Source organism: Thunnus thynnus, chromosome 7 (genome assembly GCF_963924715.1).
Source record: "Thunnus thynnus chromosome 7, fThuThy2.1, whole genome shotgun sequence".
Lineage (NCBI taxonomy): Eukaryota > Metazoa > Chordata > Actinopteri > Scombriformes > Scombridae > Thunnus > Thunnus thynnus.
In genome coordinates, this window is record NC_089523.1 from 25,285,740 (window position 1) to 25,299,220 (window position 13,481).

The following is a 13,481-nucleotide window of genomic DNA, read 5'->3' on the forward strand; positions in this document are numbered from 1 at the left end:
AGTAAAAATCTCATTTGTAGCTCGTTATCTGGAACGCTGGGCCAGACATGTAATTTCAAAGTTAGTGATTCAACGTTTTGTTTTTGTTGTTTTTTGAACAGAGACAGTCAAAGCTAATTTCAGATGACAAAATTAAAATTATATTGTACAAGATACTGAAACATAGAACATCAGTGCCAATAATTGCAATTAGTTTTTATCAAAACTGCAAAGATGGACTTTGTGAATAATATATTTTCACTGATTTATGGGGCATTCACAGGTTATCACAGCTAATTCAAATACTGAATTTAACAATAAAATTCTACATAGGAAATCACTGTACTGTGCGCACAATCATACAACACATGTGCCAGTTTAAAGGAGCAGAATGTAAGATTTAGTGGCATCTAGCATTAAGGTTACAGAATGCAACCAAATGAATTCACCTCCCCTCACCCTCCCCTTTCAAGCATGTAGGAGAACGTATGGCGGCTGCAAAATTCGTGACAAAGTTTCGCAAGGGCGTCTCATATAAGTTCAAAATGGTATGGAATATAAAACATCTGAAAAGCAAATTTTTTTTCCAGCTTGGTCCAGGTACACTAAGTGCCAAATTTGATGCTGATTGCTCAAAATTTGTGGGAGGAGTAGCCAAAAAAAAACAAAAAAAAAACAGATGGACAAAATTCAAAATGGCAGAAAATCTATCTAGGTGCAAATGGGTGTGGCTTATATGGATAGATTCATCTTGACCCACAGAATCCAGTAAAAAAAAAATGTTTGTGAGACTTACGATTCAAAAGTTATAGGCCAAAACGTAAAGTTTATTGTCATAGTGACCCATCGTTACAACTTTTTTTGTTGTTTGTTTGTTTTTTTTTTTGTCTGAGTAGTGGGTGAGATTTCCCACCTATCTTTCAAGTTTGGGAACTGTAGCTTTTATGGTTTCCGAGACCCAGATACTTTTAGGGCACAAGAAGGAGAAGAGGAAGAAAAATATTCGTAACAGATACAATAATAATAATAATTTAGAAATCTTTCTGGAGGGACATGTACTGTTGTGTTCTTTCATAAGGTATGATATATGTAAAGCAACTACTAGGTCCATCTGCCTGTCTTTCCTGCGTTTCTATTTCTACCCTTCGTCCTCCCCAATCCCCCCACATCCTTCTCAAGCATTTTCTATCCATGTTGTGACTCTATTTTTTTATAGCCCCGAGTGCTGTGTTCAGAAATGTGATGCTTTGTTAGAAATTCCAAGGCTATGGAGAGCAGGTGCAGGGCCATTGTGACAAGCGCAATTTATCGGCTGCTCCCAAGCAAGGGAACACATTCAATAATGTGCTGGGAAGATTAATCCATCCCCCACACAGGGCTGGGCTCACAGGGTGCGGCGACAGAGGTAATTTACACATGCAGGTAGCCCAACTCAGCAGTTAAGGCCTTTGGAGTTGTAAAATACCTGTATGTTAGCAGTTCCAATCCATTTAATTACACTTTAAACTTTCCAGTCCGACACTGTCATAAATTAAGACTACAAGGCTGTCACACAGACCATACATTATGACTTTCGGCACATTTTTTAAAAACATTATTTGTTCTCGGACATTCCACAGATGACTCCCCAAACGTGCTCTTTCTGTACACTGTGTCTCAGCATAGTTCATTAATATGAGATATGTGTTTGTGAGTGTGTATGAACAAAGGCCAGTAAAGACAGATGACTTTGCAAGTGAGTATCAGGATAGTGGGGAAGTTTCACCATACCTGCACTTTATCCAGATATAAATGAAAAACAGCTCAACCACATCATATTGCATAAGTCTGAGGGTAAACCACAAGAGTCTTTCTTGCTGAAGTCAACAGTAACAGTTTCTTTTTTTTCCATGGAAAGAAAGGATATGGGAGGGTAGATCATTGACAGGCAGAGAGAGCAGCAGGCAGTTAGACAGACATGATGTACAGCCCTGTATAATCAGCTCTCAGCCCCATTAATCTAGGCAGACTGCAACACTTGATGAGACTGTGATGCATTTGGTGAAAGGTCCCTCCCTCAGATGTCATTTTGAAGAACAGTGTCAGTGCTACCGCCAAAGCTGGAGCCCAGTCATGCAGCCACACCCCCTTACCACAACATGATCACGCTCAGAGGACAAACACCCTAACACTCCGAGGACATCTGGAGTCTTCCCACTCAGGCAGCACAGCTAAATTTATAACCATACAGGTGAGCACAAAGAAAAAAAACTCACAGGCCTAGTCAGCATCACCTGGTGCAAGCACAGGCACTGGGTCTAATTTCAAAAATCAAACAAATCTCCTTAATGATCATCTCCCCAAGGGCAGGCAGTGATATGCCTAAATCCTGAGTCCACAGCTATTATGACCACAGGATCACAATGAGGGAATGCAATCTCTCAAGGGGGAAAGGGCATTACATAAGAGTACACAATGCAGGATGACAAAGTTCCCCAGACTTTTTCCCTCAAGGCAGGTTAAACTACAAACAGTTGCATGTTCCATTACAGCTTTAAAGGTCCAGTGTGTAGAATTTTGTGGCATCAAGTGGAACGGACTTGGCAGAAATGGAATATAATAGTGTTTCTCCTGCATTGACTGCTTTGGGGCGGTGGGACTGATCAAAACTCGGAAGACACTCCGGACATTTTTCCATTCTCTGTTTACGAGTGGTTGAGATTGACACTAAAATAAGAACAGCTGGTCCACCTTAAAGGTCAGTCCACCTTAAGTGAGCCTGGTCAGGTTAGGCTAACACATTGTTGCTAACTTTGGGGCTAACCCCCCCTCAATAGATGAGTCTTTTCTTGGTCTTGAGAAGCTGCGGCATTTATTAACTGATTTACTGCTAACCTTTTCCTCTGCTCCGCTCACATTTACCATCACTTTTCTGCAACCCGCTCACCTACATACTCAATACACACACATTACACACTGCCCTATTCCTTAACGGAGCTACACTACTCTTATAACAGGACCTTTCATGTAGATGTCCTTTGAAGAATGAGGAGAGGGAATATGACTCAAAACAATTCCACGGTGACGTAGGGTATTATCATGCTTGCACAGCGTGTGAGTGAAAATCATGAGTAGCCCATTGATGTAAATGATCATGTGAAATTTTTTCAGTGGTGCTCATGACTTTGCAGCAATGGTGTGCCACTGCAGAATAAATATAGGGGAAACACTGTAATATTCATTCAAGTATGTTTTAATTAGTATATCACATGAATCACATGAAAATAAGAATTGTTGTTTTTGTTACCTTAGAATGAGCCCTTTATATCTACATAGGGAGCCGGTCCCTTCTATGGAGGCCGCCATGTTGCACCGCCATGTTTCTACATCAGCCCAGAATGGACAAACCAAACACTGGCTCTAGAGAGGGCTTTTCACATTTTTGTGAGTTTCGTGGCCAATGTAGGTTCTCCTATATGTTTGGAAGGGGAGGGTGAGAGGAGGGGTATTCAGGTGGTTGCAATCTGCAACCTCACCGCTGGATGCCACTAAATCTTTCATACCAGTCCTTTAAGTGTTTATTTCTGTAATGAAATGACAAAAATGAATTCAAATGCAATTTTTTTTGTTACACTCTATGAAAAGAATTTAAAGGGCACAACCTCATAATACACATTTAGTGTCACATTTACATAATTTTTCTCTTGCAAAATGGAAGACATGTTATTATCGCAGCAATTTTAGTTGGAAAAGAGGTGCTGCTTGTGGGACGCATAAAGCCAGATAGTTAGACTTAATGGGCCTTGCTGTGTGCAGGGAATCAGAGGCTGTGACTGTGACATAGTCCACTGGGACATCACTCCCCTTATTCTGTGCTAGGCGGTAGATGTGCCATAGCTTTTATAGCCTTCTGTAATATTTCACGACCCTATACATTGGTAAATCAGAGCGAAGCAGATGAAAAGCACAGCAGCAACAGCCATAGTCTTCTAAAATAAACACTGCCACAAAAACCCTTCCAGCATGATGTCTTTTGGCTCAGTGACATTAAGGACATCAAAATAAGCAAGTGCAACCAGGCATCCTAAATGAACTCCCTAAATGGTGGTTTTCATAAGATGGCTTTCTGAAGTCATTTGTGTTGTAATAGAGCAGCAGCACCCTGCTGTGTTGTGGGCTTTTTTCAATTGACTAAAACAACCATGTTTGGGTTAAAGAATCTTAGATGACTCCACACTTTCATTAACAAAGGAGACACTGCAGCCCCATAGGTCTGGAAAACACAAAAATCAACCCAATCTGAACAATTATGCAGTCTGCATTTAAATATACACAATAAATTTAAGCTGTAAAAATATGAAGTTAAATCTCAAAAGACCCCTATGAAACAGACAAAAATAAAAACAGAGCTAATGTGTATACAAAAAGGTATGACAAAACAGATTCAATCAATGAAGGAATGTTATAGGCTTTGTCACTGCAGTAATTATCAATTAATTAAAGCCTATATCCTTTTAACACTTAACTGTTCCCATCTGGAAAAGAAGGTTGAATTACTGCTTTGAAACAAAGCAATACTGCCATCTAGTGTGGTAGGAAATTTTGAAATAGCAAGAAAAAAGAAAAAAAAAAAGTTGAGATGTTTCTGCCACCTGGTTTTCTTTCAGATGTTGATCCTATGTCTTGGGGAAGATCACCATGCATGCTACAGTGTAATGCCTTTATGACAGCTCTTTGTCTACCTCTGAATAAAATATGAGTACATTTATGTTAATAACATGTGTAGGATTAACAATTTTATAGTGCTTGTTTGCTTAAAAGCCATTATAATCAATTTATATTAACAATAGATCACATGACTACTTGTAGGCTATGTTTAAAGTCTATGTTCATTCCCACAGCCCTCATCAGCATCGTTTTAGGGCGCAGCAGGCAGCTGTTTTCAGAAGAAAAACAAACAAAAAAAAGCTCTCCTCCCGCACACTACCTGCCCAGCATCAAACAGCAGACAGTCAAAGTTAGTGACTATCTGGTAAACACAGTGAAGCATTTAGCAGCTAAAGATCCAGTTATTTGCCTCAGCAGTTTGTGGAGATCTGTAGAGTGAGTATTGGACTTACATTCAGCAGGTGGACAGAAACATGACTCCAACTGAATGCTAACATTGCTCTGTATCTGCTGGATGTCTAAATACTGCTAACACGTTAATCACATCATCTTAAAAGGGGATAATATGTCAGTGTAGTGTTTACATAAAGACAAAAATACAATTTTGTATTATATAATAACAAAGGTCAAATGTAACAAATCAACCTATCTTCATAAAAAAACATTTACATTTGTAGAAGCACTGAGATATATGATAAACAAATAGAGGTCAGGTGTGCAATTTTCTGTAACTCATAAGATTTTGTGTTTTCTACTGTCATAATCTGCCCAAGATTGTGCTGCCTACAGATCCTGCCAAATAAACCAGCACTCACTTTATTACAGATTCTTGTCTCAACAAGGCTATGGTTCAGTTTCCTCTGTGCCACCACACTTCCACTTTGAATGTCTGCAATGTTGTCTCAAGGTTTTGAACGTGGGCTCCAGTGTCAGGTTCAACTAAATGCCTGCAGTGACAAACTGTATGATAATCGTATCTTGCCTCTGTCTGAGCCCTCCGGTATGTTTGCTGCTTATCAGTAAATCTTTACTTTACTTGAAGTGAGCTGTCAGGAAAGTGTTACTGCAAGCCATAACCACACTTTTCTTCCATTATAGTGACAGAAAGCAACATGATGTTCATAACATCTTTAATACAAAATGGGTACTATGATTGTGAACAAGAATTGCACTTATAATACCTCATGGCTGTTCTTACATAACATAATGCATGAGAAAGGTTTGTAGCAAGTCCTGTGATGCTTTATTAAGATAGAGTTTGTTTATGGGCTTCATAGAAAGTGACAGAGTTTACTATTAGTTCAACACAAAATGGAGCATGACAAATCAAACAGTACTTACAGAAGAAGTTGAAAAAACATGACTAGTGTAATGAGTCTCTCAATGTCCCTACTCGTAGGTTTGGGCACTTTTCATTGTGTAAATGTAAAACACTACACCTAATATAATCAGCTTGGCTGTCAAACTGTACTTTCCCACACTAGACTTAAATACATTAGTGTCTTCATTGCCAGGTCATTCCGTTACTCACAGATTCAATATCCATTTATTCTTTGTAATAAAAAAATCAATCTGTAAGGTGGTTGGCAGGCTTCCACAGCTGCTGATGAGGCAGAGTTGGCTTTTGGCACATTACAAGCAGCTGAAGTGCCGCCAGTACTGTACCCAGGGTTGTCCAATGTGTCTGAGAAATTACTTGTATATCATTCACATTGATTCTTAAAACAAACAAATGTACAAGAGTTGTATGACAGTTAAATGTGATGCCAGGAGCTCGACAGTACACTTTTTATTTTAGGCATTTATATGGTGCTCTTGGCCGGTGCAATTATGAGTGAATGAAGCAATATGATGAGCTCATATTAGTAGACCACAAAGATTTGCATCAGCAAATAGTACGAAGTGCAAAGCTTGAGGCTATATTGTGCTGACTATAAATTGTCAGTCCACAGAGTGATGACTTAAATAAAAATAAGTTGGTGATGTGTTAACTTTTACCGCGGGGGGGGGGGGCGGCCCAATGAGAGCATCCCCCTGGCCCCACACCACCAACCAACACAAACACCTCCAAAAGGACATTGTTGCAGGATGCCTTAACCATAACTGTGACATTTCAAATTCTACAATTCTACTTTATCCAATACCATCTAAATTCCTTGAATATATAGCCAGTTAAAGTTAGTTAATGTCAGAAGAACTCATTTCAGAAAAAACTTGAACATTACTGAAAATAAACATGAATTATTTGCACCTGTGAAATAACCAGCGAAGGGAGTGGAATCTATGAAAAAAGAACAAGTTTGTGTTCTCTGTGAAAACCATTATATGAGCACAATATTAGAGTCTGACTCCAATTTTCACTATCACTTCAATCATTTAGCTCCTCATAAGAGACTCCATATTGGCTCATAGTCGTGTTTTTGCTGTTTGTTTTCATGTGCTCTTGCCTGGAGGTTGCTAGCCAAGATGTGTTTTTTCTGAAGCCAAGACTTTACATAATATCTAGGGGGAAAATGTTTCACAGGAGGACTAACATTTAATGAAAATCAAAACTGATAAGCTTTTGAGTTTCAGGGTAGTCCTCATTCCTCTTAAAATATTCATTTAGCTGAAGCCACATTCGCATTCTGCAGTAGAGACGACAAGTGTGTTGACTGCTTGTAGCAGAGGCTTTAACTCCTTTGGAGGCCTACTATTCTCACCACTGGCCTTCACTGTGCCAATGTATGCCCTCATGCTTCTCTGTGCCTCTTGACTCTCAAGCTTGAAGAAAGTGCAGAGCTCCAGTACTTCTGCTTCAGCATATCTCACCCCACACTCCTCTGGCCAACTGGAGGGCTGCAGGGTTTTGATATTGGCGAGGAACTGCTGATGTCTCTGTCATGCAGCTTTGTCTGGTAGACACCCAATTCTTCACTCAAGACTTCCAGCCAGGATATTAGAAGACAACCCCTAGTTAATTGCACGGTCATGTCTCACATTTGTTTGTTCTAGTTCAACTGCTTTGAAGATGTTTAACTCCGCTGCCTGCTGTGCCACTTGTGTCTTCAGACCCAAGGAGGCAGGCATGGTTTTCAGTACCCGATTCTGTCCACTGAGTGACGCATCTTCCCTGTGAAGTGTCATACTTCTATCTTGCAGGGAGAGGGGGAAATCATACAGTTCTTCCAAGGCATCAAACTTGAGTCCTAGGTTGAGCACAAAGGCTGGACTACAGAGCCGATGACATAAACCACAGAACATGACCCTTTCTGTAGAGCTTCGGTTTGATGTTTTGGTTCAGACGCTTCTGAAAAGTGCTTGTATAGGGCAGGGTACTGTTGACAGACAGCTTTTACAGCTCTGTAGCTAAAAGCTACCCATCTTGTGCTCAAAATTTGCCCTATGTCTTGACACTGCAGTGAAAGTGTCTCACAACAAGCAGCCAACTCTCTTCAGTTTTTAGCAGAAGCATAATAGAGGCTATACAGTTTTTTTAGAGAAAGACAGAAATTGATTGAGACCTGCAGCCTCCTCAACAGCATCTCCTACGCTCAACCCCAAGCGGTGGTTCATACAGTGCAAGATGAAAATGCCGGGAAACTGGTTGACCACTCTGGTCGCCACACCTGAGACACCAACAAATGAGCTGCTCCTTTCAAATGTCTTCTGTAACGCTATGGTGAGATGGGTCCTTTTTGATGCCATTCTGGCCACAAATTCACAAAGCTGGCGATGCTGCTTGCATTCCTGTGTGCCTGTGTGCCTCTGACCTTCTCCCATCTTCCCACCATTTTCCCCTTTCTCCTCTATCCACACACCTAGGAGGAGAGAGGGAGGGGGAAGGAGGGCTTGCATGTGCCTTTTTTATTCGGAGGGTAGCCTATTTTTTGTCCCCTATACTATTTTTAGGGGCATTTGCTAAGCTCTGAAATAATATATAATTGTTAGATTATATTGTCAAATAAATACTCAATTTTTGCTTTATTTGAAAAATAACAAGTGAGAACAGCAAAAAAAGAGTTTACGAGCGTTCAAGGGCACTTTTGCTCCAAGCTCACATTTACACAGGTGTACACCGCAGACATTTTAACCTGTCACTATCTCAGTTCATTCTGCCGATTATGCTCTTGCCAACACAGTTTGCTCCTGCAGCTCCCGCGTCCACCCCAACCTCCTCCCTATGTGTTATTTCATATTGTTGATTTTAACTAAGGTTTACTTTATTTATTTGTTTAGTTTATTGGAGGAATTCGCTCTGTAAGCAGAATTGTTGTTGCTGCTCAGATTATTTGAGAGCACCCTCAAACAACAGAGCCTTTTCCACTAAATATAACTGTATAAACATTTGCTATAAATGGTCAATTCCTTCACATAAGGGTCTCTGACAGAAATAGCGGTACTGATTTCTCGTTAGTATTACGGTTCTGACCAATCAGGAACCAATACCAATTTAAGACCATCCCTAAACAGAATACTGGGCAACATAGCCAGTATAATTAGGAAAACAGCCAACCAAGGACCACAAGAGGACAGTGTAAATATTTGAGAGCCTGACTGGATTGTAACAACCATTATTTTTGCAGTTTATATCAAAATAAAAACCTCACATAACATTTTGAAAACATTATTGTGATGTGATATAATGCATTTCTTTCTAAGCTCACACTGACACAACAACTATATGAACTTATTTATCTCTGCCACAAATGTGACTTGTCATTATTCGCATCTGGCATGGCAAACTGCAAGCATACGGGAAAAGCTAACTCTCCTGCCTGTGTCTCTGCAGCAGATACTGTAGTTCACCTTGACAAGAATGCCATATCCTCAGCAGAAGGCACAGAAGCATGGGAAGCAGAAAAGCTAATAACCAGATGTCAGCCACGAAGAAAATCTTTATCTTTTACACAAACCACAGTGCAGTAAGAACCTTCTAAGCATATGACTAGATTAAATTTGACATTAAATTCGACAGTAAATGCAACTAGTGGTATTTTAAGTGTAAGCAACTTTCATTTCATTGTATATTGATAACTCCTTCTTGTAATAGTGTATGTACAGTGTAACCTCTAACACTAACAGCAAACTCCTGACCACATTTGCTGAGTTATTCAAGTTATTCAGTTTTAATAAGTTGTACTATGCAATGAACCTGTCTCTTGTTAGAGTGAATTTATGTATACTTCTCTGCAAGGTCACTGAGGTCAGTTTAAATACCCAGGGATGCTACAGGAGGATTCAAGACAAATTCATGATTAATCGTAAAAATAACTGGCAGATTAATCACTGGTTGCAACACAACCAACAGATAAATGAATCAACAAAACAAACTAGTATAAACACATAAAAGTATAACATACAAGTGTGCCAAAGGACTGCATAATTTGAATTTATTGATGGTATGATTAATCCCAGAGAGTTCCCAGTCCATTTAAGTATTGGAAATGATCAACTTGCAATTCCTAAAATTGGAAAATATGAAGTCGATTTTTTCTGCTGAATGCTTGCTGATCAAAATTACCCTACCGAAAAATATTCAGTCTACAGAATATCAGTAACAGTATTAATGCCAAGAAAGCTGACTGAGAATAGAGTGGGAGTGGTACCTTGAAAAAGCGGCTGAAAAATTTCAAAACAGAAAAGGGTAACTGTAAACTCATTATTCCAAATGTCAGGTAAATGTTATGTTGATATTTGTTTCTGAAGATGCTTCTAATCTCTTCCTGGTCTGGCACTTGTCCTCTCCTGTCCTCCCACACAATTCACCCTGACATATGCCACAGTTGAGGGCCATTAATCAGAGCTCATTTTATAAGGGCTGGATACACAACTCCCAATTCTTGTGCATTAACCTTGTTGCTGCCCCTTACCACCCCTGAAAGTTGGCACTTTTGTGCTGCATGTGTGTTTCTGTGTGTGTGTGTGTGTGTGTGTGTGTGTGTGTGTGTGTGTGTGTGTGTGTGTGCAAGCGTGCATGTATTTTGAGCCCTTGTCACTTGTTAGTGTAGCAATTCCTGCCATGCTATAAATAAACCAGTCACAGGAAGGGATGGAAGCCAGTGGAGTGCTTTGACAGCAGAGGGCATAGCGGCCTTGTCTCCCTTGGATATGAGGATTAAATCTGGTCTACAAACTGATAGCTTACTATGTACCTCATATACTGTAACTGTACACATTATACACCTGGATACAAACATCTATTAACTATTTGACTCAGTCCTGGTTGTTAAATATTCACTTATAAACTTGCAAAGTCTCATTCTGTATTATATTTTTGCTGTTTCACAAACAATGCATGGGCTAAAAGGTATAATAAACATAATTGTTTTCTTGATGTTTATAGCACAGGGGTAATGAAGTACCCCATGGTCCTACAACATTTAGTGTGTTTGTCTGACTGTCTATCAAACATTACATACCATTTGAACAGAAAAACACAAACTTGTGTTTCGTTGATCAACAAATTCCACTGAATTTGACTGTAAACTTTCACTGTGAACTGAATCAGACTGTAACCCTAAATTACAGTCCCAAGACCAACATTCAATAAAAATCTGTACACCGACACATTATTCTAGCTTCACCATAGTGACCCAGGATAACAAAAAAATTACTTTATGGGACTTTATGTGTGGTTATGTGGGGAAAATGGCCCTATGTACTCTTACTGTTTTTCAGTTGTGTCAAGAAGAAAAACAGAAAACTATAGAAAACATCAGATTCTTACCCTGGCCCTGGGCATGCAGTAAGCAACCACAGAGAATTAGAAGGAGCTGGAAGGTGGGAGACAGTACACCCACTGGGAGAGCCCTGCAACACACGCTGCTCCTGCTCCTTGTGGACATGGCACCATGGGTTACTGAGGGAAAAGATGAAGATTATTAAGATAGTGAGAGGCTTTCTCCATTTTACTCACACATTTCTTGATATAGTTGGTGAAAAGGCTCATTAAACACATGATGTGAAAAAAAAAAATGAGACTACTGGGCTCATGAGGCCAGGCAGAGAGAAGATTAATTGTCAGGCAGACATTAAATTCACCAAATGTTCAGCACTAAATATTAGTCTCCGGCCAAAGTATCACAGCCATTAATACAAAAAGCATTCACAAACCAACAATTTATGAAATTATAATAACACATTGTAAACACACTTTCAAGAAGAACATTTATTGTATTTCCATTACTGTACATTTACTGAAGTAGTATTTCTTCATGACCAGTCTAAGTAAAATATTGGTATTCAAGCAAATAAACAGACACAATGTGCAGATAAGTATGTCTTAAAATAATATTCACATGCCTATATGTACATTGAAAGAGTTTTTGTTTGCTGTATGTGTTCCTCCTGTCCATACCAGCTATACCATGCCTTAAAAGATTTGATTTCAATGTACATACATGACAGGGGACAAAATCTACAGTTTAGCTTGAGCTAGAATGAGGAAATTTTGTACTCAACAGACTTTAACTTTGGAAGCTCCTGACTGGATGCGACTAATTAAGACTGCTGAAGCCTGCCTCATTATAGCTTCAGCTGAATTTTAGAAGTCATTTTTACACTGAAATTGCTTTAAGAAGGGATGTCTTAGGGGCTGGTATGGACATGAGGAACAATTACAGCAACTAATAACCCTGCCAATGTACTGTACATATGGGCATCTGAATAATGTATTAAGATAGACTTGAAAAATGTGAATCTATCCTTTATAGTACAATCATGAAATTAGATTAGCCCCAGTAACAAAATGTTTAAAGGGGACATATCATGCTTTTGTGATTTTCTGTTATTTTTATAATGCTATGATGTCAGATATCTATGTTAAACATGGTTATAGTTCAGAAACTTGAGATGTATGTGGAAATGCATTTGTGTCGTTTTTTTCTACCTTGCTGACGAGCGGACGTTGGCTCACTGCGCATGTCCATAAACGGCCCATAGCCTTTGTTGCTGAGGTTGTTGCTAAGGTTTTTCCATGTGTTTTTTGCATTGTGCACTGTTATATTTGGGATTTCGGCTTGAACATGTACGGATGTATTTGAGAAGTTGTTTATTTAGATCCCGATTAGTGTCTGTATTGTAACAGTAGCTACTCTTCCTGGGGTCCCCACAAATATTTTTTAACAATATTATACATATATATATACATATACATATGTGTGTGTGTGTCTCTCTGTCTGTGCATGTGTATGTATATGTATAATGTACATAATATGTCCCCTTTAACACAGATCTAAGTCTTTGGGTAAGCATTTAGTCCTCTTGAATGAAACATATATCCTCCAGAATTACAGGTGGGTCTTACATAAGGTTTTACATAATGACACAGAGCTTTTTTCAGTGAAGTCATGCATAAAATTATGGTCCATCAAAACATGCTAGCAGGACAGATACTGTACCTTTAAAAACATCAGGCTATAATATCACTACTGCTGTCTTCAGTAAGAAAACAATTGACATTAAATGCAGACAAAGCTCCATCCTGTCACTTTAATAAGTAATGCAAACTACATGGCAAAGTTTACTAAGTGCTATCATTCACCCTGACATTTTACAACAAGCTTCCAGAGGAAGAATGAAGTCAATTTGGCCTACACTTTTTTACGCAGTAATTTATATTCACATCTTGACACCTAAGAAAGAGATGCACCACTTCATCATTGGACAAGAAAATAAAACCAATTTGCTCTGCTTCCAAATACAAAACAGCATTATGCAAACAACAGGCATTACATTTGATCACCAGCCATTACATCTCACCCAGGAAAGCCATCTCTACGGTGTAGCAGCATACTATTTTTGCCAGCCTTGCTCAGAATTCTACTAGAATAAGAACTATGAACAAAAAAGGGGCAAATTTAAGTTTGTTTTAC

At 39.1% G+C, this 13,481-nt stretch overlaps 1 protein-coding gene across 13 annotated transcripts in view; it reads right to left on the reverse strand.

Moving 5' to 3' along the window:
- Nucleotides 1–13,481, reverse strand: part of robo2 (roundabout, axon guidance receptor, homolog 2 (Drosophila)) — a 343,344-nt gene that overhangs the window by 323,633 nt on the left and 6,230 nt on the right. For all 13 annotated transcript variants that reach the window (XM_067595136.1, XM_067595147.1, XM_067595141.1 and 10 more), the window contains one exon: nucleotides 11,336–11,467. In XM_067595136.1, coding sequence (XP_067451237.1) covers nucleotides 11,336–11,453 — 118 coding nt within the window. In that variant the 5' untranslated portion in view covers nucleotides 11,454–11,467. The remainder of the gene's footprint in view (nucleotides 1–11,335; nucleotides 11,468–13,481) is intronic.